The sequence below is a fragment of the Schistocerca piceifrons genome, chromosome 3 (assembly GCF_021461385.2).
Source record: "Schistocerca piceifrons isolate TAMUIC-IGC-003096 chromosome 3, iqSchPice1.1, whole genome shotgun sequence".
In the NCBI taxonomy this organism is placed as follows: domain Eukaryota; kingdom Metazoa; phylum Arthropoda; class Insecta; order Orthoptera; family Acrididae; genus Schistocerca; species Schistocerca piceifrons.
In genome coordinates this window covers 308737117-308764228 of record NC_060140.1, presented here as the reverse complement: position 1 = coordinate 308764228, position 27112 = coordinate 308737117, and the positions used below count along the sequence as shown (strand labels likewise).

The window sequence follows — 27112 nt, the reverse complement described above, 5'->3', positions numbered from 1 at the left end:
ATGATTCTTATTTACAACAGAATCCTCAGTACTACGATCCTTATTTACAAAAGAAACCTTGGTGTTGATATGAGGTTAAGTCCCATCCGGTAAACATAGTTATATACATTAGTTAAAAAATAACAGAGCAATCTGTTATGGGGAAGTAAAGGGGAGCAAAGTACCAACAGAAAGACTGTACCTGTGGAAATGGTTGAGGCTAAAGTGGAATGACATGTAATTAGCTTTTAGCAAGCAGTGATTCATTCTTTATAATTATGATTCTTAAGGTACTGATAGCTTTGATGTTGGGTGCCATATTTATTTCTCACAAGCAGGGTACTTTCTCCATAGGCAATGTTCATGACTGTATTATGATCTTATCTGATGGCCTTTCTTTTTACAGGCTGCTGCCTTATTAAAGCAACTACTAATAATTTTATTGAATTCACTGACATTGCTTGATAGAATAGTTTCATATTTATAGAGTGGAAAAGCTAATTGATCAAAGTAACAAAACTGAGCAATTAGCATTTATATTTATTTATTTATTATTTTAATACATTCTCTGGTAATCACTGTACTGGCATTAGTGGGTAACTGCATGCCAAAGAGATCTAAGGGCCACAGCATTACTGCTAACTTGTGTTTGAAACATTTGGATAACTGTAATGTAGTTTTTTGCTCTTTTAGTTTATTGTTCTACTTAGATTTTAGTGTTTTGTGAAATGGATGTCCCAGCTTTCAATTCAGTGGGAAATAGGAAAGAGAAAATGAATCTGGCTTTATAAGCAACACTCTGCCAGGCAGTGATGTTTAAGTCATTAAGACTTGCAGATGGTTTTTGCACTCCCCAAATTTACAGCAGTATTTATTACAGTTGCCTGTTATCTAGTTATAACTTGTGTGTGTGTGTGATGTGAGAGGCAATTTGGCTTAGGTGAAAAACAGATGTTCTCCTGCATTTGGGACTCGTCAACAGGTTGATTTTGATTTTATATTTTTATCTTGTTGCTAATGGTGCCTTTTATCCTGCAAGTTTATGAATATCAGGACTAAACTTCTTCGATTTTGACAGAGCCTCAAAAAAACACAAAGACCAATGGGGCTTGCTGTTAGCTAAACTTGATGGCTGTTCATCAAAAAAGAAGATCCTGGAATTGTTTATTTCCAGCTCAGAAAGATATAGTGACGTCCTTCAGTGGATCAAACAGTTTACACTGAACCAAGGGATCAATGTTCATCATATGAGATTAGCAAAATTTTTGTACTTTCCTTCTGTACTGCCCTGGAGTGTGAGAGGGAAGGACAAGAATATTCATGATGTACTTTAATTTTTGAGTGGGGGAGAAGGGGAGTAAGGAATTTTATAACAGCATTCTAAGTGCCTAACAATGTATTTAATATCAGATTGGTCAACTCAACATGGACACAGATATTTTCTGACTGAAAAATTGGAAAAAGTGGGTCAGACCAGTGTCATTTTTGCATGAAAATTTTCATCATTTCCAGTGGCTAAGAAAAAAATGAATAATGAATTTGCTTCAATTCTTTCTGCCATATAGTTTTTCTCTCAAATAGGAAATAATGTTTTTTGGCAATTTGATCAATTAGTTTTTCCACCCTACATTTGTGAGTGAAACACACTGATTAATAAGCTAAATAGTTATTCTAGTAATTAATTAACAAGATAACCTAATCTTGTCGAACATTTAGAGTTTGTGGTTGTAGAGTTACAACTAACTGATTATGGTTACAAAGACATAGCAGTTTTATATTATCCTTACCTTTTTAAGTGTTTGCACCCATGCTCGTGAACGTATCTGAATGTTTATTTCCTGATCTTTGATAAATTTCTTAACAACACATCTGAGACGAATACATTTTGTAGAATTGCACTGTATCAGTTGTTGAAAGTCATTGTCGGTTGCAACATCCCTTCTGAATCTATCGTAAAGTTTAAATTTATCTGTTTTTCCTTTGGATTGCTGCAAATTGGCTGAATGCCTAGAATTATCAGCATTCATGCTATCTGTTTCTTCATAGTACTCATCTTCCTCCTCATACTCATATTCTGTTTCTCCATCCACACTTTCATAATGCCTCTCTTCTGTGGCACTGGGATAAGACTGGCTATGACTCCATTGTTGAGAACTATATTTTCTGACACCACTTCCAATATCCTCAGTACTGCTGGCAAGGTGGGAATGTGCACTCTGTGCTGAACCTGATGAATGATGCTGTGAGGCAGTGCCTCTGCTAATGTCGTTCAGTGTCCTGTGTGTTCCTGACTGACTAACAGTGTTTGGTTCGCCTGAAATCCAATAATGTTTCAACTGACCATCAGAAGTGACAGATCCAGGAAAGAGGTGTTCTTCAACATGTAAGGTATCTGAAGTCTCATCACCTCCAAAACCGGGAGCAGGTACAAAGCGAATGCCACCTTCTTTTGCAACGGGCTGCACAATACCATGATCAGTCACCACATGTGCAGTACTACTGAACTGAGATGTATTAGGAGACGTACGATGATGTACTTGTGATGACTCATAACTTTCAACTGATTTATTGATTCCAGCACCCATAGCACCTGTTTCCACAAGACTGAAAGCTCGTTCACTGTCTTCAGAAGTAGAAAAGCTGTAGTTGCTATAATGTCGTGTAGGCTTTCCACTTTCATCCCAAGTAACTGTATAGTTTCGATAAGTATAGATCCTTCTTCCTGTGCTAGTTTCATTGTCTGGTCCATAATAATAAGTAATATTGTATCCTTCACCACCACCGTGTCCCTTTTCGAACTGCTGTTTATATGTTAGATCACCTCCTTCACTTACAGTCGATGACGATTGCCCTGTTGACAATTTATCATCTGAGAAAATTCCACCCTCTGCTTTGTGTTCTACAAGCGTTGTGTCTGCACCTGCTATTTGGTGATATGTAGTGTTACTAGATGTTACACGGTGTGTTTCAGTGATGGTAGATCTGCCGCCAACTGTTACTTCTGATGTGGTTTTTGATACAGAACTTCCTCCTGCACCTATGTTTCCTTGCTGAGTAGAGTAGATTGATCCTTCCAGACCTTTTCCTCTCTGTTCAATCTACACAAACAAACAAAATAAAATGACACATTTTAGTTATTTAACCATATTAAATGCTTTTAGAGAGAACGTTTAAGATCTACATGATACATAATTTGCATATTCGTGATCATAATCTTGGACTTATAAAAATGATAGAAATTTGAAACTGTGTAACTGTGATTTATCTCCCAGTATTCTGAATATTTCAGTTCACCTTCTTAAATCTTTCCTAACTAAGTTTAACTTTAATAAATCATGAGTCAGGATTGTTGACCAGAAGAGAAAAATGCAGTACTGTGATAGACACATACAAAAAGTAAAAATTGGGGGAGGTTAAAAAGGAAGGGCAGGTCACTCAGACCGACAAAAAAAGGGCTATTGAGACTATCCTAGTGATCTACTGCCAAAGCACTCAGAAAAGTTCATTGTTAAGGAGGATTAGAGTTTAATGGTACGTGGATATGGGGAGGGGGGGAATAAAAAGGGATGCCATCTGCTAGAATTCTGCTCAGAATACTACATACAAAAATCTGGCTAAAAAGTGAAACCGACAACAGTGAGGTGTTTTTTTGAGGGGCAGGAGGAGGGAATAAATGGTGCATTCTTCACAGTAGACAATAAACCCAAATCCACTGCAGTAGAAATTGGAGCTCCATGTAAGATTGAGTAGTTGGAAACTTATAATCAACTACCAGACTCGTCCCCAGATGTAACCAAAAGTTTCGGAGAAAACCTCTCTTTGATAATACATATGTTCCCCAGTCATAACTAGAAGAGACTTGAACCTTCCAACAAATGAGTAGGATAATTACAGCAAATAGTTCAGTATCACACTTATGAAGGAAATATAATAGATCTGATGGTAACAAATAGAGCTGTCTTCTTTGAGGATGTCCACCCTGGAACCAGTATCACTGACCATGAGGTTGCTGTAACAACAGTGATTACCATAATACAGAGGGCAACAAATACAAGCAGAAAGATTTACATCTTCAGTTCACAAGGTTAACTGGCAGTAGGATCATATCTCAAGGTAGACAGAAGCATGTAGAGGAACTGTGGCTCAAGATTAAAGATGCTTTATGAATGGAAAATACGTGACACCTGTTTAATATTCCACAATATGTATTATTTAACTAACTGAGTTTTGGCTGTTTGGTCATCATTGGGTAAAAAAATAAATCTGTGTGACTCTGAATTTTAAGAGATCAAAGACTTTAAACTATAACTAAACAAATAAAAGTATTATAGAACATTACACAAGTGTTGTGTGTTTGTTCATAATGTATACAGTACTCTACTGTGAACCAACAGAACAGCTGATGAACACAGTTTAAAAAAAACTGACTGAGGACTATAGAACAGTTCCTTTTGGGAGAAACTCTGCTTGGTAAACAGTCTGTTTCTTTACAAGTTTCTGTACACAGTGGCTACTGCACAGTTATGTAAAACATAACATTGAACTATAGATAGAAAGATGTCAAATGAAACGTGTTTGACAATCAAAAGTCCAATACATGAAACCTTTAATGACTGCCACAGCAAAAGTAAAACGCCTCCTACAAATCACAAAGAAATTGCAATCTTATGTTAAAGCTGATAGTGGCATCATAGTTAGCGTCTAGACATATGTGGATGACACAGAAACCAAAATTGAGGATAGCAAGCACAAACAAATTCTGAACTTCATTTTCAAATTTCCTTTCCAAAAATGATCCAGAGGTACTGCTCCAGTTTAACACTCTCACCTCTGCAAATATCATATAATATGGTTTTTAGCTGAGTTATTTCCTTTTTAAACAATAATATACTGTAGACCCTAGAACAAAAAACTATGCAGTGACTGGAAGAAAGCACAGGTCACAACTGTCTACAAGAATGGTAGCTAGAAGTGATCCAGAAAACCACTATACAATGTCATTGAGATCTGTTCTTGTAGGACATTAAAACATATTCTGAGATAAAACATAGTGAGTTATCTTGAACACAGTAACCTCCTCCATGACAACAAGTTTATGTTAGGAAAACACTGGTCATAGGAGACCTAACTGTACTTTCGTCAGATGACACCCAAAACACCATGGATCAAGACAGTCATGTAAATGTGGTATTTCTTGACTTTTGAAAAGTTTTTGGCTTTGTATCACATCAACACACACACTAATGAGGGTACAGCCCTGTTATTTCCAAATTAAGTTTGTGATAGGGATGAGGATTTATTGGTAAGGAGGAGACAGCATTTTATCTTGGGTAAAGAATCGGACAGATACAGAGGCAACTTCAGGCACGCCCCTGTGACATAAGTTAGGACTCTACCTGTTCATGTTGTATTAATGACCTGGCCGGCAGTATCAATAGTAACCTCAGACATTTCGCCGATGATGCAGTTATATATGAGTATAATATGACACTATCTGAAAAAAGCTTCACAAGTATTTAATCAGATCTTCTTTAGATTTAATAGTGGTACAAAGATTGACAACTTGCATTAAACATTCAGATGTGTAATGGTGGCCCAGGAGGAATGGTCAGAATTTAGGGACAATGTGAAACACATCTCTTCTAGTGAATAACTGTTCATAGCTCTTAAGGTATGCAGTTTAGAGCCAATGTTTACAAGGATTCTGCTTCGAATGTTCATCCCTGTCATATCCCTGAATACTAACCATTCTTCCTGAGACACACCGTATTGCATACTTCAAAAAAGGTGTGAAACTCGTAGCATTTGAGCTGTGAGTCTCAGTTGGAATCAGTCAACTCATATGAAGATCAGGATATATCAGTTTGTAGGGATATAAAATGAAATGATCACATAGGCTGAGTCATAGATAAAGCAGGTTCAATTCTAGGATAGTGGGAAAATGCAGTCAGCCTACAAATGCAACTGCTATAGAACTCTCTTCTGTTCTATCCTCAAATGTTTCTCAGCCATAGCAAATAGTGCTGACAGCAGCTATTGAACATAAGCAGAGAAGTGCAGCATGAATTTTCATGTAGGAGAGTCCTGGAAATGCTGGCAAAACTGAATTTGCAGGCTCCTGTGGATAGTCATCAACCATGCTGCACCACCTTGCTTACAAAGTTTCAAGTAGCAGTATAAAGTGAATAATCCAAAATTACACCTCATCCCACTAAATATCACACATGTAAGGACCCCAAATATAAAATGAGACTAACAACAGTGTGCACAGTGGATTTTAACAGTAATTTTTTGTGCTCCATATGTGAACAGAAAGGGAAGAAATCGTAATAAGGAAATCACCTTTTGCTATGCACTTTACAATGATTTGCACATTGTAGATGTAGATGAGCACCCTGTCTCAAGTAATAAATTTCATATTTTGTTTCCCTACTTTAATTTTAATGTTTAACATATAGTGAAGAATATTTGACTATTTAACTGGCAATTCACAAATAGAGTTTTAATGCTTTGTTGAATTTCTCCATTCAACATTTAAAGCATTGTTATATAACAATTACATTACAATATGGTGTAGTTGGAAATGTCACATTAAAAAGAGGTGCGTTAATTAATGAGATAAAGGTGGTTGTTGTGGTCTTCAGTTCAAAGCAGCTCCCATGCTAATTCTTCCTGAGCAGTCTCTTCATTTCTGAATAATTGCAGCAACTTACATCCATTTGAATCTGCTTACTATGTCCAAGCCTTGGTCTCCCTCTCCAATTTTACTGTCCACACTTACCCATCATCCCCCCCCCCCCTCTCTCTTAAAATAAACCATCCTTGATGCCTCAGGATTTCAAAATTTGTCCTATCACCCAATCCCTTCTTTTGGTCAAGTTGATTTTTTCCCCTATTTGAGTCAGTAATTTATCATTAGTTATTTGATCTAACCATCTAATCTTCAGCATTCTTCAGTGGACTACAATCCAAAATCGTGTGGGAACTGTCTATCATCCACATTTCACTTCCATGCGAGGCTATACCCCTGACAAACAGCTTCAGAAAAGGCTCCCTAACTCTTAAATTTATATTTGATGTTAACATGTTTCAAGCCTGCATTTTATATCCCCTTTACTTCTCCCTTCATCTGTTACTTGCTTACATTTTCTGACATTTCTGTGGAATCAAGATGATCTCTCCCCCCCCCCCCCCCCCACCCCGCCACCCTTCCCTCCCCACCCAGATTAGCTTCCAGCAGTCATTTCATTCTTTTGTAGATAAGTTGTGTTACTATTTTGCAACCATTAATTGTGGTTTGATAATATACACAGCTGACAGCATATGCCCTCTTTGTCATTGGGATAATTACACTTTTCTTGGAGTATTTTGCCTGTCTTATAGATCCTATTTAGCAGATGGTGTAGTTTTGTGTCAGGTTCTCCCAAGCATTTTAATCATTCCTTTAGGAACGTCAGGCACTCCAGGTATCTTGTTTTGACTAGGAATCCATTTCTTCTTCCATTTCCATTTCCATTACTTCCACCTTTCATATTCCCCTGACTTGCTTTGAACTGTCTTGCCATCTGAGCTCTGAATGTTCATGCAGCTGCTTCTCTTTTCTCCATAGATATTTTCATTGTGTAACTTAAATTTGACATTTCATTTGTTATCCAAGGATGTGTTATTGTCTGCTGTCATCACTCTCTATCCATCGATCTTCCATTGTATTTCTTTTGCCTACTCCAGTCATTTATTGCCTAATGCTCCCTTTTAAACTCTCAACAATCTTTCTATCTTTTACATTATCCAGATCATATATCCTTAATTTCCAATCATTCTGCATTTCCTTCATCTTCAATCAGCATTTCATAACTAATAAATTGTGGTAGATACCACATCTGTTTCTGGAAATACTCTGCAGTTTAAAATCTGGTTGCTAAATTTGTCTAACTATCATTAGTAAATTTTCTGGTGTCTCCAGGTCCTACACATGCACAAGTTTCTTTTACTGTTGTCAAAACAAGGTTTACCAATGATTAAACAGTGGTCTGTGCAGAATTCTACCAGATGGCTTCCTTTTTTGTTCTTTTACCCCATTCCATGTCCACCTACTACTGAATTCCTATTCCCCATCAAAATTATATTTTCAAGACATGGTGAATAATTTACTTTATCTCATCATACATTTTTAGATCTCATTATTTGCAGAGCAAGTAGGCATATATACTTGTACAACTGTTTTTGTTTATCTTGGCTACGATAATGTGATCATCTTACTGTCATAGTACGACAATCACATTACCTTTATTTGGTTTTGTATGATTTCTCTGCACAATCTGTCCATATCTATTTTTAAATTATCTAACCTACCCATCAGATTAAAGAGCTAACAGTCCACACTCCTACTGGTAGAAAGTTACATTTGTTTTTTTCTGATGACAAAATCCTCCCAAGTAGTCCCTGCCCAGAGGTCCAAATGGGGGACTATTTTAACTCCAGAATATTTTGCCCAAGAGGATGCCGTCATCATTTAACCATACAGTAGAGCCACATGACCTCAGGAAGTATAATGTTTGTACTTTCCCCTTGCTTTCATCTGTGACATATTTAAAACACAGCATGGCCAGGTTGGTTGATGATACAAGGTAAGATACAGTTGATCTGGTGACTTCTGAACAGGCTGCTGTCCCTCTTCAGAAACCACAAGTTAGTCTAGCCTCTCCACAGATAACCTTCCAATGTAGTTGTGTCTACATTACAGCTATCTGTTATGGCACATAAGCGATCACATTATGTCAAAGTCCATGGTTTGTGCGAGAAATATGGATGATGACATAACTATAAAAAACATTTTTGCTTTCTGCATATTAATTTCCAAAACTTTTTATGGAGATATTTTTCAGTAAAGAAGACATAATATTGTATGAGTAATCATAGCATATTTATAAATTCATTTTCAGATATGAAGAACTTTATATCATTTTTACATTCAGCATCTGTACATTTTTCATGAAATGATGTACCAGAAATAAACAAGGTACAGAGTATACCACGACTGAATTGATTAAAAGCATCCGTATTTCCATATAGTTTGAAGCTGATACTAATCATCATAAGTAACATTTTGTAATATAGTGTTAACTATAAAAGAATCTAGAGCATGTAGTTTTGATATAATTACTTTTTCTTTTGCTCAGAACTCTGTGGTAATATTCTTTAAATCCCATAGCTATTTTAACAATTCGAACATCATTATCACATATCGTCTTAATATACTAACAAATCAGTTGGTATGATTTAACTGCCCTCAAAGAACAAACAATGTTTCTGTTTGATCTGTTAATTGTTAATACAGCAGTTTTCTTTAAATTTTGACAAGAGGTTTACTCTCTGATATTTTGATTTTCATCCACATAATATGGTACTTGATAGCTAGTGAACAAAAATAGTGCATACAAAAGAACTCATCATGAATGAGATGGAAATATAGATGCAACAAGTATGTACACTGGTGGAAAAAATAAGTATTTGATCAGCAGCTAAATAACCACAGTAAACAAAAATTAAACTATTAGAGTTGTGGTTTCACTCAAATGGATGAGAACTGAAAAATCAGTAAGTAATGATGAAAAAGGTAAGACTTAAAACTGAATCAAACAATTGTAATGAATAGATAAATAAACCGGCATGGATTAGTAGCAAGTAGAAAAATGAACTATGACAACTAACAGGGTCAATGTGGGACACAGAGAGAATGAAGATGAACAAATTAATTAAGATTTAACATTGGTGGTCATGAGAATATACAGTGTGCTAACAGTTAACTCATTGTGGAATTTAGTACTAGAGCATAATGTTGGTAATGAAACAGATATCAAAATCATTTGAACATTGTTAAAGGATAGTTGGGTACTTCTGGAAATGGTAATGTGTAGAAGTCTGAAATGGAACATTAATTTTTCAATAAATGTAGCTTGTACGTTCTGTAAGTCCAAAAAGTTAAATCTTGGTTCTTTGAGGGAACAATAAAACTTGACAACAAACTGACAGTGAAGTTTTCCTTACCTTTAAAGTAAAAGGATTTGCATCTACCAGCTTGTCGCAGACAATAGGACCACTGACGTCAGGTTGTTCCAGTACATAAAAGAAGGGATCACCTTAACATATAAGAGAATTTATTTGATGTTAAATGTTTGATTTTAATACTGCATCATTAAATACAATATTATTTAAAATATGCATCAAATTGTACCTGCAAGTGTGTACATTGGCCAAAGGACATACACTTCAGCTTCCACAATGTCAGATGGTCCTTGATTGACTATTGTGTATGTATGTGTCACCTGGGGTCCAATCTCTGACTCACGAGTTATATTGACAGCACGGTAGGCTGTTGCATTATAATATAATTCTTGTGGATTTGATGCTCTGCAATAGAAGTATCACATCAGTTACAAAGTTTCATATGTTCATTGATGAGTAATTGAATTACAGATAATGTCTGCATTGGAGAGAGTGATAATGTCACTAAAGGAAATGGAATAGTTCAGCACATCACATCACATCACATAACTGGATTGTTGTCAGGCCTTTTACTGGCTGTTTGCTTGAGGGTCCAGCAAAGTATTGACAAGGCCACTGTATTTGTGTGTGTGTGTGTGTGTGTGTGTGTGTGTGTGTGTGTGTGTGTCGCTCTAGCCCAAAAGGGAATTCGTCTGAAAGCTAGTGGATTTTTCTACCTTTGCTTCCCAATTACTTAGAGTCTACCAGAACTTCCCCTTATAGAGGTTTTATCTGCATAGATGGGCCACAGTAAGCCAGTCATTAAGCCGGTTCAGTGCTGGGCAGCAATAAACAGTGAGTACTCATACATTTCAGAACCGCTTTCTCTCTATACGACACCACCTCTTACATGTACCACTGCTAATCATGCATCACAGGGCACATAGATTAGCATAAGTACAGAAACACCATCATTTGATGTTGAAATTGTGGGAACAGTAAACCTGAGCTGTCGAGTTACGATACATGTTATGCTGATGGCAGGGTATGAGTATGTCAAAAACCACATCATATGATGCATCCCAGTTTCCAGAAGGGCACAATTCACACCATTAGTGGTTGCGGTCTTATGTAGGCAATCTTTACAAGGGATGAAATGAGGTTTCTGATTTGTCTGTGACTGTCTGTGACCAGCGAGTAATACAGGAACCTTTAGTCAAATCACATGCATAGTTTCTTTCATCTACAACACGTCACAAGCAATATGCAGCACAACATCGTTTCTGATGAGCATTTGAATGATGTGATGAACACTCCACAGACATGGTCATGTGCCCCCATCCCTCTGAGTCACCTAGTTTTGACACTTGAGGGGTGGCATCAAACAAGATGTGCAGGCCTTGGACCCACCTATGACTAATCTCCAAGAGTTATGAACAATAGTTGAGTGGTAATGAATCGAACAACTCCAAACACTTTGGTGTCTTGTGGAGTCACTGTCACAATTCTTGCCACCATCATCAGGGCAAAAGAGGCTTCAATATTTTAAACAGTGATAATATAAGTAATTCTGAACAAAAAATGTTATATGAACATAGGTCTGCAAATGCTTCATTAGGGAGGTATGGGTACTGAAAGGAACTTTAATTCTGCAAAATTGATGTGCACAACATGAACATATGTGCAATACAACTGGACCATGATGTGATTTTCTTGCAAACAATGCATGAGTACATGCCATATTTATGCTATACAACCTACGTCATATTATGGTCATGTGACATACGTAGTACAATCACCTGTTGTTTGCACAGTTGTGCCATGTAAGCTGCATTGTGTAGTGTACCAGTGACAGATCGGTTAGCTGTGTAGTGTATGTGTTAACCGAGTTCATACAAGTGCTGCTAACAATGCCATGCATCAACAGTAATGAGGAATACACAGATATGGTGTATGTTTGTGGCTTCTGCTGTGGTAGTGCTACAGCTGTAAGAGAAGAATGCCACAGACACTTTCTAGCTCCATGATTACCTGATCGCAATGTGTTTATCAAAGTGTTTATTACTTTGCATGCAACAGGCTCTCTTCCAAGTAGACATTTTTCACCTGAGTGCGCATATCAACAAACTTTGCAAGAACAGGAAGAAATTATCGCAAGTGTTGAGCGAAGTCCCAGTACGAGCATACGAAGAATGTCCCCGCGTATGAATGTCCCAGAGACATGCATATGGGAAACGTTACATGTGGAAAACCTGTATCCATTTTACATACAGAGTGCCCAAAATCTCCACATTGGCAACAATGCCCAATGACTTCAATTATGTCACTGGGTAATTGAGAATAGTCATTTGCTTCCATACATACTATTCGTTGACGAAGTCTAGTTTTCACAACATGTAATAAACAGCGCACACAATAGTCATCAATGGTCAGCGGAAAATACATAACGCTTCAGTGGATAGCAATTTCCAAGTTTGTTGTGCCATAAATGTTTGGTACGGCATGATCGGTAACCTTTTGATGGGTCCATTTATTATCAATCAGTGACTTGACAGGAGAGAGGTACCTGCATTTTTTGGAAAATTCATTTGTGGAACTATTGCTAGACGTTCCTTTAGCCAAGTGAATTGAAATGTACTTTCAACATGATGGTGCCCCTCCACACCTTACCTTACATGTGAGGGATCATCTCAACCACACCTACTCTAATCACTGGATTGGCTGTGGTGGTGCTATTAACTGGCCTCCAAGATCACCTGTCCTTACACCTCTAGATTTCTGTGTATGGGGTTGGATGAAATCGGAGGTGCACAAAGTGAAAGTAAATACATGAGATGAACTGCTTCAGCGCATCATGCTGAATTGATTAGGAACCAACCACAGGCAATTGAACAAGCAACACAACATATTATCGCTAGAGCTCAAAAGTGCATTGATGTTCATGGTGGGATATTTGAACCTGTTCTGTGAACTGTGCAACATCTGCACAGTCAGTGTTAAAGCCATTTGTAAAAGATGTGGTTCGTCTTTTTCAACTGAATACATGTAACATGCATGTTGTAATGCATTATGTAATAAATGTAAAATAAATAAACATTATGTAAAACTGTTTAATGTAATTATACTTCTCTTTAACATTGTTTTGAAGAAAATCACGTTACGGTCCAGTTGTGCATATATGTTCATGTTGTGCACATCAGTTTTGCAGAATTAAAGTTCCTTTCAATACCCATACCTCCCTAGCGAAGCATTTGCGGACCTACGTTCATATAACATTTTTTGTTCAGAATTACTTATAATATCACTGTGTAAAATATTGACCTTTCCTTCCCAAACACCCTGTTTATGACTTAGAAGCAAAGGTTCCTATTCTATTTCTCTCTGAGCTATCACTTGGCAGGTAGAATTTTTTTTTATGGCTTTCTACCTTCTTCCGGTAATCTTTTCAGCATTTCATTCCACGGAAATTCCTTACATCCAATTCAACAAGTGTGTGTAGATGGATATTCAACATTCTTAATTACAAATAAAGTGAAACAGCTCAGCAGCTGATTAGAAATGAATGCAGTTAAAGAATTGCTATCATTAAGCTAGAAATATACTGCAGACCTACTAGTTCATCATCCAAAGAGAGGACTAATTAAGCAAGCTTAATGAATCTATAAATAATTTGGCAGAAAAATGTAATAATGCACAAGTCAAACAGCAATAAATGCTTGACACAGTGGCCAACACTGAAGTGATGCTCAGACTATAACTGAAGCATGAGTCACACATATATAACAACACACACACACACACACACACACACACACACACACACACACACACACACACAAACTGCTGTTTCAGGCAACTGAAACCACACTGAGCAGCAGCACCAGTGCATGATGGGAGTGGCGACTGGGTGGGGTAAGGAGGAGACTGGAGTGGGAAGGGGGAGGGATAGTATGGTGGAGGTAGTGGACAGCAAAGTGCTGCAGGTTACACTGAGGGCAGGGGAGAGATGAGAGGTGTGGGGGGGGGGGGGGGGGGGGGGGGGGGGGGGGGGGGGGGGGGGGGGGGGGTGGGGGTAGGGGGAGTAGTGGAAAAGGAGGGAAATAAAAATACTGGGTGTGGTGGTGGAATGATGACTGTGTAGTGCTGTAATGGGATGGGAACAGGGTAGGGGCTGGATGGGTGAGGACAGTGACTAATTGACTTTATTAGTCACTGTCCTTACCCATCCTGCCCCTTCCCTGTTCCCATTCCAGCACTACACAGCCGTCATTCCACCACCACACCCAGTCTTCTTATTTCTCTCCTTTTCCACTACTTCCCCCAACTCTCCATCTCTCTCCTGCCCACAGTCTAACCTGTGGCATTTTGCTGTCTACCACTCCAACTGTACTATCCCTCCCCCCCTTCCTGCTCCAGCCTCCTCCTTACCCCCACCCAGTTGCCACTCCCATCATGGACTGGTGCTGCTGCTCACAGTGTGGCTACAGTTGCCCAAAGACCTTGTAAAAAATAACTAGACTCACTAATGGCGCTGCAGTCACGGGATAATTTGAACCTTCGGCTGGACACCATTATAGTGGTTGTAGTCTGATGCGTTGTGTAGTATTGTTGTTTATGAAGACCCTGATTCAGCGCTGTATATTTGTTGGGGCGTACATACAGTATTTGTTACTCATAATTCTACTGTCTGTACGTTCCAATCAAAAGAAGTACAATGGTGAAGAGTTGTGCAGCGATTAATTGTACAAATAAATTCAAGAAAGGAGCAATTATTACATTTCACAGGTATGTGGATATTTTAAGTTGATTTTTATGTCAGTGCACTTGCTTAATAAATGTTTTTGTAACACGGTATTAGCATAATGTCTGTGCATCTATTTACAGGTCTCCTTTCATCAAAACCACAGCTGTTACAAAAATGGTTACACGCTCTGTCAGGAGGCAGAGTTTCTGACCAACAGAATACCATTTTATATGTTCCAATCATTTTGAAGAAAGTTGTTTCCTTGCAAATTACGGAAATCGCAGAGAGCTGAAAGATGATGCTGCTCCACCCATGTTTCGTTTTCCAAACCACATACAGCAGAAGGTAAATTTTTCTTTGTGAACCATATTTTATTTTAACAATAAAAGTTTTAAAGAGGTTGAGTTGCAAGCAACAAAATTTGAGTTAGCAGGCTTTTTATCATTATACAATGCAACTGAATGTGTGTAATTGTAATCTGATTTCACAACTTCTCTCGATGGAACAGTTGTTGAGTTTTATTTTTTCTTGCATTTTATGGGACAAACAGAAATTCAACACAATAAGGAAAACACAATTTAGGCACAGTATCATCATTTCACTGTCCGAGAAATCTGTAAAATAGTTGGATACAGTATGATCCATAGCCTACTAAGTGTAACAGTGTGCTTCAAATTAATTACCAAATAGCTTATGAAGATAAGCTATTTGGTAATATCTTTAAAGTCTCTGTAGTATAGTTCTGAACAAAAAAGTGTGTGTGTGTGTGTGTGTGTGTGTGTGTGTGTGTGTGTGTGTGTGTGTTTTGAAATGTGCTTTTTTTCTGTAAAAACTTGGCATATAGTTGAAGTTATAATCATGTGTGTAGTATAACTCTTATACTGTGCTTATCGTAATGTTTATTGTGTTTAAATCATGAAACAAGCAACTAATTATCATAAGACTGTTTTGTTCTTCACTCTCCTATTTTAGTAATGTTGATAAATATTTCTGTTTTAGACAATTACACCATGTACCTCGAAAACGCCTAGTAAAGCAACTAGTTCCACTGCCACAGCTGAACAAGAAATGGAAGCAGAACCCACAACAAGTACTGGTAGTGTTAACAATGATCGCATTTATTCACTGCAAAAAAGTACAAGGACATGTAAAAGACCGTGTAGTGAAATAATAGAAAAGAAGGATTGTGTGATTAGAAGCATACAAAAACAATTGTATGCAAAGAAAGTGAAGTGTGAAAGACAAGAAGAGAAAATAGAGTGTTTAAAGGAACTTGTGACTGATTTGCAAGCCAAAAATTTAATCAGTGAGAGAACTGCTGGCCTAATTGAGGAGACTTTTTCCGATGTCCCTGTAGAATTATTTAGGAGAATGTTTTCTGGCAAGAACAATGACTACTCTGAAAAACTGAAGTCGTTTTCATTAACTTTGTATTTCTATTCTCCATGTGCATATGAATACATGCATAACTCATAAGACTTAGCTTTGCCACATCCAAATACACTAAGATGCTGATACAACTCTGTAGATGGAAAGCCAGGGTTTATGGCTGAAGCATTTTCAGCAATTTCAGAAAGAGCAAAGCAGGTAAATGGTGATGTTTATGTTTGTTTAACATTTGATGAAATGTCGATTAAAAAAAGACTAGACTGGGATGGGAATCAGTTCATTGGTTATGTTGACAGAGGTTTTGGGGTTCAGAATGAAGAATTAGTGGAAGCCAAAGATGCATTAGTGCTTCTTTTTGTGGGTGTAAATACTAATTGGAAAATTCCAATTGCGTATTTTTTAGTTAATAGCATGTCCTCTGAAGAAAAGTTTGGTGTGGTGCAGAATGCATTCAGACTCTTGCACGAAGTTAATGTGAAGTGTGTGGGCCTCACATTTGATGGTCTAAACACTAACTTGACACTTGTCTCAAAACTAGGAGCAATTATAAATGTTAACCATTTGCAGCCTTACTTTTTGCATCCCAGTACTGACGAAAAAGTATTTATATTGCTTGATGCCTGTCATATGTTAAAATTAGTAAGAAATTTATTTTCAGATATGAAAGTGATTATAGATGTGCATGGAAATGTCATCAAGTGGGAACACATAGTTGCATTAGAAAAATTACAGTGTCAGGAGGGCCTAGTTTTGGGTAACAGATTGAAATCATGTTACATTTCAGAGACAAAAGATGAAAGTAAAATTAGCTGTACAAGTGCTTAGTTCCTCAGTTTGTACAACCTAAGGTACTTAAGTGAAGACCTACAGCTTGATACCTTTGAAGATGCTAAAGGTACAGCAGATTTTTGTGAAATGTTTGATAGGCTATTTGACATTTGCAATTGCAAATGTCCATTAGCAGTTGGTTACAAATCTGCTTTACAGGTCTCAAACAAACCCATCTGGGAGCCTTTTCTATCAGAGGCAGAATCTTATTTATTGGGTTTGAAAGATATTACTGGAAAAGAGATCTATAAGACACAGTGTAAAACTCCAATAATAGGATTCTTATGCATCATCCACAGTATTATGGGGCTGTTTGTTTATCTTGTTGAGACTGATTACCTCAAATATTTGTTAATGTATAAATTCAGCCAAGATCATATAGAGATGTTTTTCTGCATGATACAAGGTAGGTTTGATTGGAATAATAATCCTTCTGCTTTGCAGTTCCATTCTGCTTACAAGAAACTATTAGTGAGGAATGAGATAAAATGTAAAAACTCTGGGGACTGTTCATCAGAATCTGTAACTCCATTATTGTCTTGGAAAAAGGATATGTTTCAAGAAATGTGGTTTGATCCCGTTATATTTTCAAAAAGTTGAGTGAATGATATTGATATAGGGCTTATATCTGACTTGAATGAAAATTGGTCTCACATACCAGACTATGACTATATTCAGTCACCCTCCATCCTGACAGAATATTCAGAAAATATTGTAGTTTACATAGCTGGCTATGTTGTGCTGCATTTGAAAAATGTTGTAATGTGTTCAACATGTGTTTTTTCCCTATTTGGAACTTACAATGATTTAATGTATAACAAGTTTTTAAGAAGGAAAAATAATGGTGGTTTGACAATACCTTCACATAGTGTTGTAATAGTATGTTCCAAGCCACCTAGAGGCAATATTAAACTTGTAGTGGAAATTGAAGTACTGGAGAAACTACAGCACTTCAGTGTATTTGAAGATTAAATGTCCATACAAGAGACAATTTACTGCCAGAAAATCATATTGTACTACTATTAAGGGCCATAATTTCATGTTATATGAAAATCAGATTGCATCATGTAGCAGGTAGTTACAATTTTACTCTCCTCAAAGAAGTGCTAAGGTAACACTTTAATAAATCTGTTTTGTTCCTTAATCAATAACAAAGTGGTTTAAAATTAGAATGCTTTTCATTTGTAAACTTTGAATAAAAAAATCTTGAAGTTTCATGAAACAGCTTGCTGCATTTGTCTGGAATATGTTACAAACTTTTGACTGAAAACTACAATAAAACTTTGCTGGTTATAACTTAGTAGCAATAACAGCAGGGTTAATTTTTTGCTGGTAGAACTTTGATTCATTACTCAGAGCAGTCACTTTTTCTGTAAAACTATCAACTAATGTTTGACTACCACTGTGGATTACCTTTCTTTTACCTAGGTAAGTGTCATGTTATCATGCAGTTAAGAAATGAAAATTTTTCATAAGCTAAAATTGGATAGCCTTCATAGGGAGGTGAGTATTTCTATTCTTCAGGGAGAATAGAAAGTAAATATTGCTTGTGTGCTGTAAGTCTAACCTTCATAGAGGGGAAAATATGTTCATGAATAACAGAAAGTGTAAATTACTCAACATGCTGTAACTCTAGATTAGATCAGGGACTTACATTTTCAGGAGTGATACGTTACTGCCTTTACATTTTTGAACAGTAACTGTTATTTTTGACAGTACTTGTGCAATTGTTTGTTTATTTCACATGTTTCATTCTGTGGGGCTATGAAGTTGCTCAGAAACTGATGAAAAAACCACACATATAAACTGAAGTGTAGATCTTCGAAAGTAAATATTGTGACTAGTGCGATACTGGATGCCTGCCTGAAGTCTTGTTTGTTGTAGCTGGCTGATTGGTAGTGTTAGGTTAGGTTGAAACTTGATTATTTGGTCATGAGTTGCCGAAGCACTATGCCATATATAACGCACTTTTTGCCATAAAATCTAAAGCAAGGTAGAGTCAGAAAATATCTATTAACATAGTGGGCAAATCTTCGAGTATTTTGATGCATTTTGCGTACATCTATCATAAATGAATTATGAAAAATGCTAGGGGTCCAGTACATAACTTTTAGCCATGGCAGATTCCATGTAGTACATAAGATAAATTCATAAACAGTGACTAGTTGCTGTTTGTTCATAAATTAAAAAGTATATTGTAGTAACTTATTTAAATGAGGCATTATGTTTGTGACCTAACTCAAGGGAAGGCATTTTATAACCAAAAGCGATGTATAAACATTCGAACTCCGCGCGTAAGTTTGCCACTCTAAAGGCCACCGGCCAGCTATTCAATTTGTCCGCTTTTCACAGTTGACCACTCGTGCAGTTGTGGGGGCATGCAGTTGCCTGAGACTGCAGTCGCGTGCATGAGTTGCGTGCGTGTGTGTGTATATATATATATATATATATATATATATATATATATATATATATATATATATATATATATATATATATATATATATATATAATGGAAGGAAACATTCCACGTGGGAAAAATTATATATAAAAACAAAGATGAGGTGACTTACCGAACAAAAACGCTGGCAGGTCGATAGACACAATGGATATGTGCGTGTGTGCGAGTGTATACCTGTCCTTTTTTCCCCCTAAGGTAAGTCTTTCCGCTCCCGGGATTGGAATGACTCCTTACCCTCTCCTTTAAAACCCACTTCCTTTCGTCTTCCCCTCTCCTTCCCTCTTTCCTGATGAGGCAACAATTTGTTGCGAAAGCTTGAATTTTGTGTGTATGTTTGTGTTTGTTTGTGTGTCTATCGCCCTGCCAGCGCTTTTGTTCGGTAAGTCACCTCATCTTTGTATTTATATATATATATATATATATATATATATATATATATATAGGTGTGTGTGTGTGTGTGTGTGTGTGTGTGTGTATTGTTGACGAAGGCCTTAATGGCCAAAAGCTATAATTGTGAGAGTCTTTTTGTTGTGCCTATCTGTGACTCCGCATCTCCATATATGATGAGTAGCAACTTTCCTTCTCATAATATTGTTACATTCCATCCTGGATTTTCCATTGTTTGAAGCATGATAAAGCTGTACCAGTCACAAAATTTACTTACAAGAAATCACTGATAGTACTTGGTACAGAGTGGCAGTAATTATTCTTCAGTTAATATCTCAGATGCTGAAAGTGGTAGATGGTACTGAACTAACATGTTGCCAAGCTACTGAGGTTACAGTCGAGACAATCCAGGTTTGATTCCGGTGCAGCTATCCTGTTTTGACTTGTCCATGTTTTTCTTAAACATTCAGACTAAATATCTGAATGCTTCTTCAGCAAATCAACAACTGATTCTTTTTCTACCATTGTCAAAACAGAACTCAGGTTTCCTCTCTAATGGCCATTTGAAATTTTGAAATATCCTTCTCATAAACAACTCCTCCCCCCCCCCCCCTCCCTCATCTCCCCCTGTAGTAAAAGACTGAAAGAGGGCACAATTCTGAAGATAAGACATTCTATATAGACAACTATTTGTCAAAAACTTCATCATGATGATGGAATCACTGGAAATAATTCAAATATGATTTCAACAGTTCACTGAACATTGTTAGTGATAAACATTGTTTGACAGAGCATTACACTGCATCCACATCCAAGGGTTCTATGTAATGAAGTTGGAGTAAGAAATGAAATATAATGTGCATGTGACATATAGTAATATACTGAAAAGAATAATTATCCAAAACAATGAAACAATGCCACATACCCAAAGTTAGTACATGTTAAAGTGGCTGTGTGTGCGCTCGACACAAGACACTTCATAACAAAATATAAAATTAAATATAATTTGAGTGAGCCTATGAGGAATATCAATCTGAATAACTTCTAACTGAATGTATATCATAACAGCAACAACTACAAAGTGTACAAATTTGCTTCCACCATTTGCCGATAGGTGGCGACAGTGGTAAGTAGTGGACGAAAGAAACAGGTCACAGACATCAGGCAGTTAGCTTGGACCTCAGACAACATAACCTCATTGAAACATTAGTCGATTTGTGTCTGCATCATAAAGTTGTTCTTGATTGAAAATGTCAGTTTACAAGCCTAATTCTTGTCATTTGTGGGAGATGTTACTGTTTTGTTTCAATATGGAGAAAACAGCAGCTGAGTCTCATCAAATGTTCTCAAGTACATGTGATAAGGATGCTATGAGTGAAAGAATGTGTCATGAGTGGTTCAATGCTTCAAGAATGGTGATTGTAATGTCAAAGACCGGTATAGCGGTGGAGGGGAGAATGTTTTCAAAGATGAAGAATTGGAGACATTGCTTAGTGAAGACTCACATCAAATTCCAGAAGAATTGGCTCGATTAGTGGGAGTGATGCAGAAAACCATTTCAGAACAAGGCTATGGGCATGGTTCTGAAAGAAGGAACTTGGGTCCCATGTGAGCTGAAACCAAGAGACATTGAATGGCGTTTGTGTGTTTGTGAACAGTTGCTTCAGAGGCAAAAACAGAAGGGATTTCTGCATTGCATTGTGACTGGGGATGAAAAATGGGTTCATTATGATAACCATAAATGCAAATAACCATGGGGATATCCCGGCAATGCTTCCATGTTGACAGCCAAACCGAATATTCATGGCTCCAAGATCATGCTCTGCATTTGGTGGAACTAGCTCGGCATCCTGTACTATGAGGTGTTAAAACCAAGTGAAACGATCACAGGTGCTTGTTATCAAATGCAATTAATGTGTCTGAGCAGAGTATTAGAAGACAAACGGCCGCAATACAGCAAGAGGCATGATAAAGTGATTTTGCAGGATGACAATGATTGACCCCACTTTGCAAAAGAGGTCAAAACGTACTTGGAAACTTTAAAATGGGAAATCCTACCCCACCCACCATATTCTCCAGACATTGCTCCCTCTGACTATTATCTGTTTAGATCAATGGCGCATGTCCTGGCTGACCAACACTCCTCAGCTCATGAAGAAGTCACAAATTGGATCAATTTGTGGATCGCTTCAAAATATGAACAATTTTTTCGTTGCAGGATTCATACACTGCCCAAAAGATGGGAGAAAGTAGTGGCCAGCGATGGAAAATACTATGAATGATGCATGTGTAACCAATTTGTTTCATTAAAGCCTCAAATATTGGGGAAAAAATGATGGAAGCAAAGTTGTACATGTTGTACTTTAGAATGGTCATGTTTTATTGGAAGAGTAAAATGTACAATGAGCATGTGGGCCAAACAGGGATGAAGTCATATGAACATATGCAGCACACAGTTATATGGTGCAGTATAACATACCAATTTGATAATGTGGTGTGTTTCCTAATGTTTATCTAACCAACAAATGATGTCTGTAACATTTGAAAGTTTTTAGGACCACAAACTGTTTGGAAGTTTTTGCCATTGTTCATGCATTTACATGGCTGTGGATGGATGCCATGCATCTTCAGGAAGTACAGCATTTGCAGCTGTATCATGATTTTCGATACCTGTTGAGCTTTCAGTTATTCCACACTGCATTATCCTGACTTGGTGATGTGGGGCATGCCTTGGAAAAGAGTGCACTGTGACAATAATGATGATCTCGTCAAGAACAGGAGAATCATCTCAGTATATGTCAAATATGTATTAACTCTGTGGTGTGATCATTCTTGAGTTGAGGTTATTGTGGCATTTCTATACAGAGATGTTAATATGAACAGCTACTGTATTTGAGAGTAAGAATATATGTCACATTAAATTGAGAAGTCTCATATTTATTTTCCAAATTGGGTATTTTGCTGTACTTTTGGCCTCCAGTGATCACTGCAGAATTTGGAAAACAAAGTCCCAGCTGTTCAAAATTGTCAACCATGAAGAAGTAACAAGGTGATTAAATTAATATACTGAAGTTACAGCTCAGAAATAAACTAGTCATCTACAACCAACAGGAACACCGCAATTGATACATCTTACGTTACGAGGGCTATCCACAAAGTACATTATGTTTTGGAATTAAAAATAAATAAAGTGTTAGAAATTTTTTTTATTATATACAGATGAAAGCCACACTTAAAAACTACTTTTCTACATAGTTGCCATTTAAATTTAGGCACTTATCGTAGCGATGGACGAGCTTGGAAATTCCTTCGTTGTAAAATTCGGCCGCCTGCGCCTTCAACCACGTGGTTAGCTCTTCTTGAAGCTGTGCGTCGTCATCAAAATGCAGCATAGCCAACCACATCTTCATTGCTGGGAATAAGTGGAAGTCGCTTGGTGCCAGGTCGGGACTGTACGGCGGATGAGGAAACAACTCCCACTTCAAAATATTCGAGAACTTCACGAGTGGCATTTGCCGTGTGGGCCCGGGCGTTGTCGTGAATCAGCAAGATCTTTGAGCCCAACTTTCCCCTGCACTTGTTTTGTATTGCTCTTCTGAGGTTGTGCAGAGTTTGGCAATACCTTTGAGATTTTATTGTAGTGCCTCTTTCCAGGAAATCCACAAAAATCACACCTTTTCTGATCCAAAAGACAGTCATTACGTGGTTGAAGGCACAGGCGGCCGAATTTTACAACGAAGGAATTTCCAAGCTCGTCCATCGCTACGATAAGTGCCTTAATTTAAATGGCAACTATGTAGAAAAGTAGTATTTAAGTGTGGCTCTCATCTGTATATAATAAAAAAATTTTCTAATACTTTATTTATTTTTAATTCCAAAACGTAATGTACTTTGTGGATAGCCCTCGTATTTACTTCTTTTTCCAAGATTTTCAATTGTAAATTTTTGTATGTTTTAAAATGAGTTGGTAAGGAGAAAAAAAAATCTGTTCCATATTTAAAAATAGTACTGCATTCATGCTGTAGAATTTATCCCTATGAATCTATTACTCACCCCATGACTGAGATGTCTGTTTTTATGGAGATAGGTACACTGAAACGTTTTACATTGTCTTCCAAGGAACTAGCATTTTCTGGGTTGGTGCTATTTATTTCTGTTACAAATTCATACTGTGGTTTCAAATTCTCTTTGTAGAATGGCTCCAGAACAACTTTGTAGTGCAACTGTAAACATATAATTTAACATTTATGGTAGTTTACATATATCTGACTTATGTTGACTGTAAGATTCTAGAAGTATGGATAACATTCGTCATTCATCTACAACCACCATAATGCGTATTTGAATGAAGATTCCTGTTTAACATACAAATCATCATGACTCCAGAAATAAATTGTCACTTATATGTACAGGGTGTTACAAAAAGGTACGGCCAAACTTTCAGGAAACATTCCTCACACACACAGAAAGAAAATATGTTATGTGGGCATGTGTCCGGAAACGCTTACTTTCCATGTTAGAGCTCATTTTATTACTGCTCTTCAAATCACATTAATCATGGTATGGAAACGTACAGCAACAGAACGTACCAGCATAACTTCAAACACTTTGTTACAGGAAATGTTCAAAATGTCCTCCGTTAGCGAGGATACAAGCATCCACCCTCTGTCCCATGGAATCCCTGATGCGCTGATGTAGCCCTGGAGAATGGTGTATTGTATCACAGCCGTTCACAATACGAGCACGAAGAGTCTCTACGTTTGGTGCTGGGGTTGCGTAGACATGAGCTTTCAAATGCCCCCATAAATGAAAGTCAAGAGGATTGAGGTCAGGAGAGCGCGGAGGCCATGGAATTGGTCCGCCTCTACCAATCCATCGGACACCGAATCTGTTGTTGAGAAGCGTACAAACACTTCGACTGAAATGTGCAGGAGCTCCATCGTGCATGAACCACATGTTGTGTCGTACTTGTAAAGGCACATGTTCTAGCAGCACAGGTAGAGTATCCCGTATGAAATCACGGCGGTGAATCGAGGAGGTACAGTACATACTGACAAAACTAAAATGAGCTCTAACGTGGAAATTAAGCGTTTCCGGACACATGTCCACATAACATATTTTCTTTATTTGTGTGTGAGGAATGTTTCCTGAAAGTTTGGCCGTACCTTTTTGTACCACCCTGTATATGGATGTATTTGTAATGCTATGAGATTGAGGTTAAATTATTCATAGCTGATGTAACAGAAAACTTCTAAGTGGATGTGTAATAGATTGTATCAAATAGATACAGCATACACACACAAATGATTATTAAAAATATTGCAGTATACTTTTTTTGTTCATATTCTGTGGCAATTATAGCTTTGTGTAGATGCACATCTAGTTAATCCATGTCTGAGCTATGTTTGTCATCTGTCAATGTCATTATACACATTTTCTTACAAACTTAATTGTGTTATCCCTACCACATAAGAAACAGAAACACACACATAATATTCAGTTACAGATCTGTATTAGTCTAATTTTACCAATGACCTGCATAATTTTGAAGGAAAAGTGATAATTTTTCACTTTTACATAGAGATGACAACAATATTAGTAAAATTTTGTTACTGTTCTTTAGGTACACACTATGTAATAAAATGAATCAAGTGTCACAACTTTATCTATGGAAAAGATTTGTTAATGTATTTCTTTGGCTTGGTGATTTCTCAAGAGCAGAAAATCATACAAATTTGGTAACAGTTAATAAAGATTCTACTGCCTCATTTTGAAAAGTCAAGAAAAGGATGGCTAAATTCAAACATGGTCAAAGCTCCGTTGATGATGTTCAAAGTGAAGGACATCTCAAAATGCAACCACAGCAAATCATCAAAAAGGTACAAAATTTGGCATTGGATTATCAACAAATGAAGGTGGATACTTTAGGCATGTTAGAACAAAGTGTATGGTACAGCTCACATGAAGAATTGATGGTGAGAAAACTTAGTAGAAGACTAACACAACAGTTGTTGACTCCAGACTAACAGCAAATACAATCTTCTCGCAATGTTTAACCAATTTTAAAAATAACCTATGGATTTTGTGCACCATGTTCTTACTGTACATGTGAATTTGGTGTGCAAGAAGGTGAAGTCAGTTTCATATATTGTAAAGCATGGTCACCCACAACTGCATTAAAACTACAGGACATACAGAAAACAAACAAGTCAGTGGATAGAGTATCTCTCCAAGTTTTCAACTAACATTACAGGTGGGCACCATTTATGACATGTCGAATGTCAATACGTGTGTGCAATTCATTGAAGACACTGACACGAATTGACCAGGAAGTTGCAGCAGAGTCTGCTTTGGAAATCTGTTCTCTGAGTTGCCAGTATCCAGGCATGGAGTAATTCGATGTGAAAATATGGAGTGGATGGTCTTTCTGCATGTTCTGATATACCTGTTCCTAGTGGTGCACTCATCAACTAGGCCACGGAGTATATTATGAATCAAAACTTGGAGAGATGCTCTATCCTCTGATATGTGTCATTTTTCTTTATATCTTGTAGTTTTCATGCAATCATCTACTTAAATTTCCACGGGTACTTATAAATAACTCTGTACAAACTAAGTACACCTTTTTATAATAATAATGGTTTTAATCCATTTGTTAAACTTGTACCTTTAGTCAATTGAGCAAATAATGTCAATACAAGTGAATGTGCCATTACAGTCATTTTTTCCTTGATGGGCATTTATTGCTAGAGAGACACTTTCATAGTAAACATTTTATGTATTTGAGACCAGTCTGCATGAGCTTTGCACTTGTAGTGAGTTGCCTGATGAGTGTCCCATTTATCCATGCCAAAAGCCAAAATAATAATTTCTTGAGTAGGCACATATTATTTTTATATATGGATTTGGAATGTTAATAGACAAGAGGCTACATGATTACAACAAAATGTGTTACTAAGCTGCATCAGCTAAGATTTTCTGCTGTTGATCATTGTGTTCCTAAGACAGGATCTGTAGTGCCACAAATGGTGTATTGAGGTACACCAAGATTTGCTTATGCATGTGACCAGAAAGAATGTGTTTCATAGGAGTTGAAGATTTAGATATAAGTGGGGCCCATGAGAAATAGGGGCCTTGCAATGAACTTGTGCTGTCACACTAGTTGCCCTGTGTGACATACACTATGAACACGCGGCGTGGTTCCGGACCCATGGGGAATCAGTATGTCAATGAAAAGGTACCCACTGAGCACCTTAAAGTCATGTATTTAAACATGCAGTTACAAATTATTAAACTCATCTGAAATAGAAACTCGGAATTCGTAAGACCTATAGTCTCAT

The 27112-nt window shown here is 37.2% G+C and overlaps 1 protein-coding gene across 1 annotated transcript in view; it reads right to left on the bottom strand.

Moving 5' to 3' along the window:
• LOC124790034 (integrin alpha-PS2-like) overlaps window positions 1-27112 on the bottom strand; it is a 434380-nt gene that overhangs the window by 4362 nt on the left and 402906 nt on the right. Inside the window, exons 15-18 of the mRNA XM_047257589.1 lie at window positions 23826-23995; window positions 10214-10389; window positions 10027-10118; window positions 1767-3077 (exon numbers count right to left, since the gene is read on the bottom strand). Coding sequence (XP_047113545.1) covers window positions 1767-3077; window positions 10027-10118; window positions 10214-10389; window positions 23826-23995 — 1749 coding nt within the window. The remainder of the gene's footprint in view (window positions 1-1766; window positions 3078-10026; window positions 10119-10213; window positions 10390-23825; window positions 23996-27112) is intronic.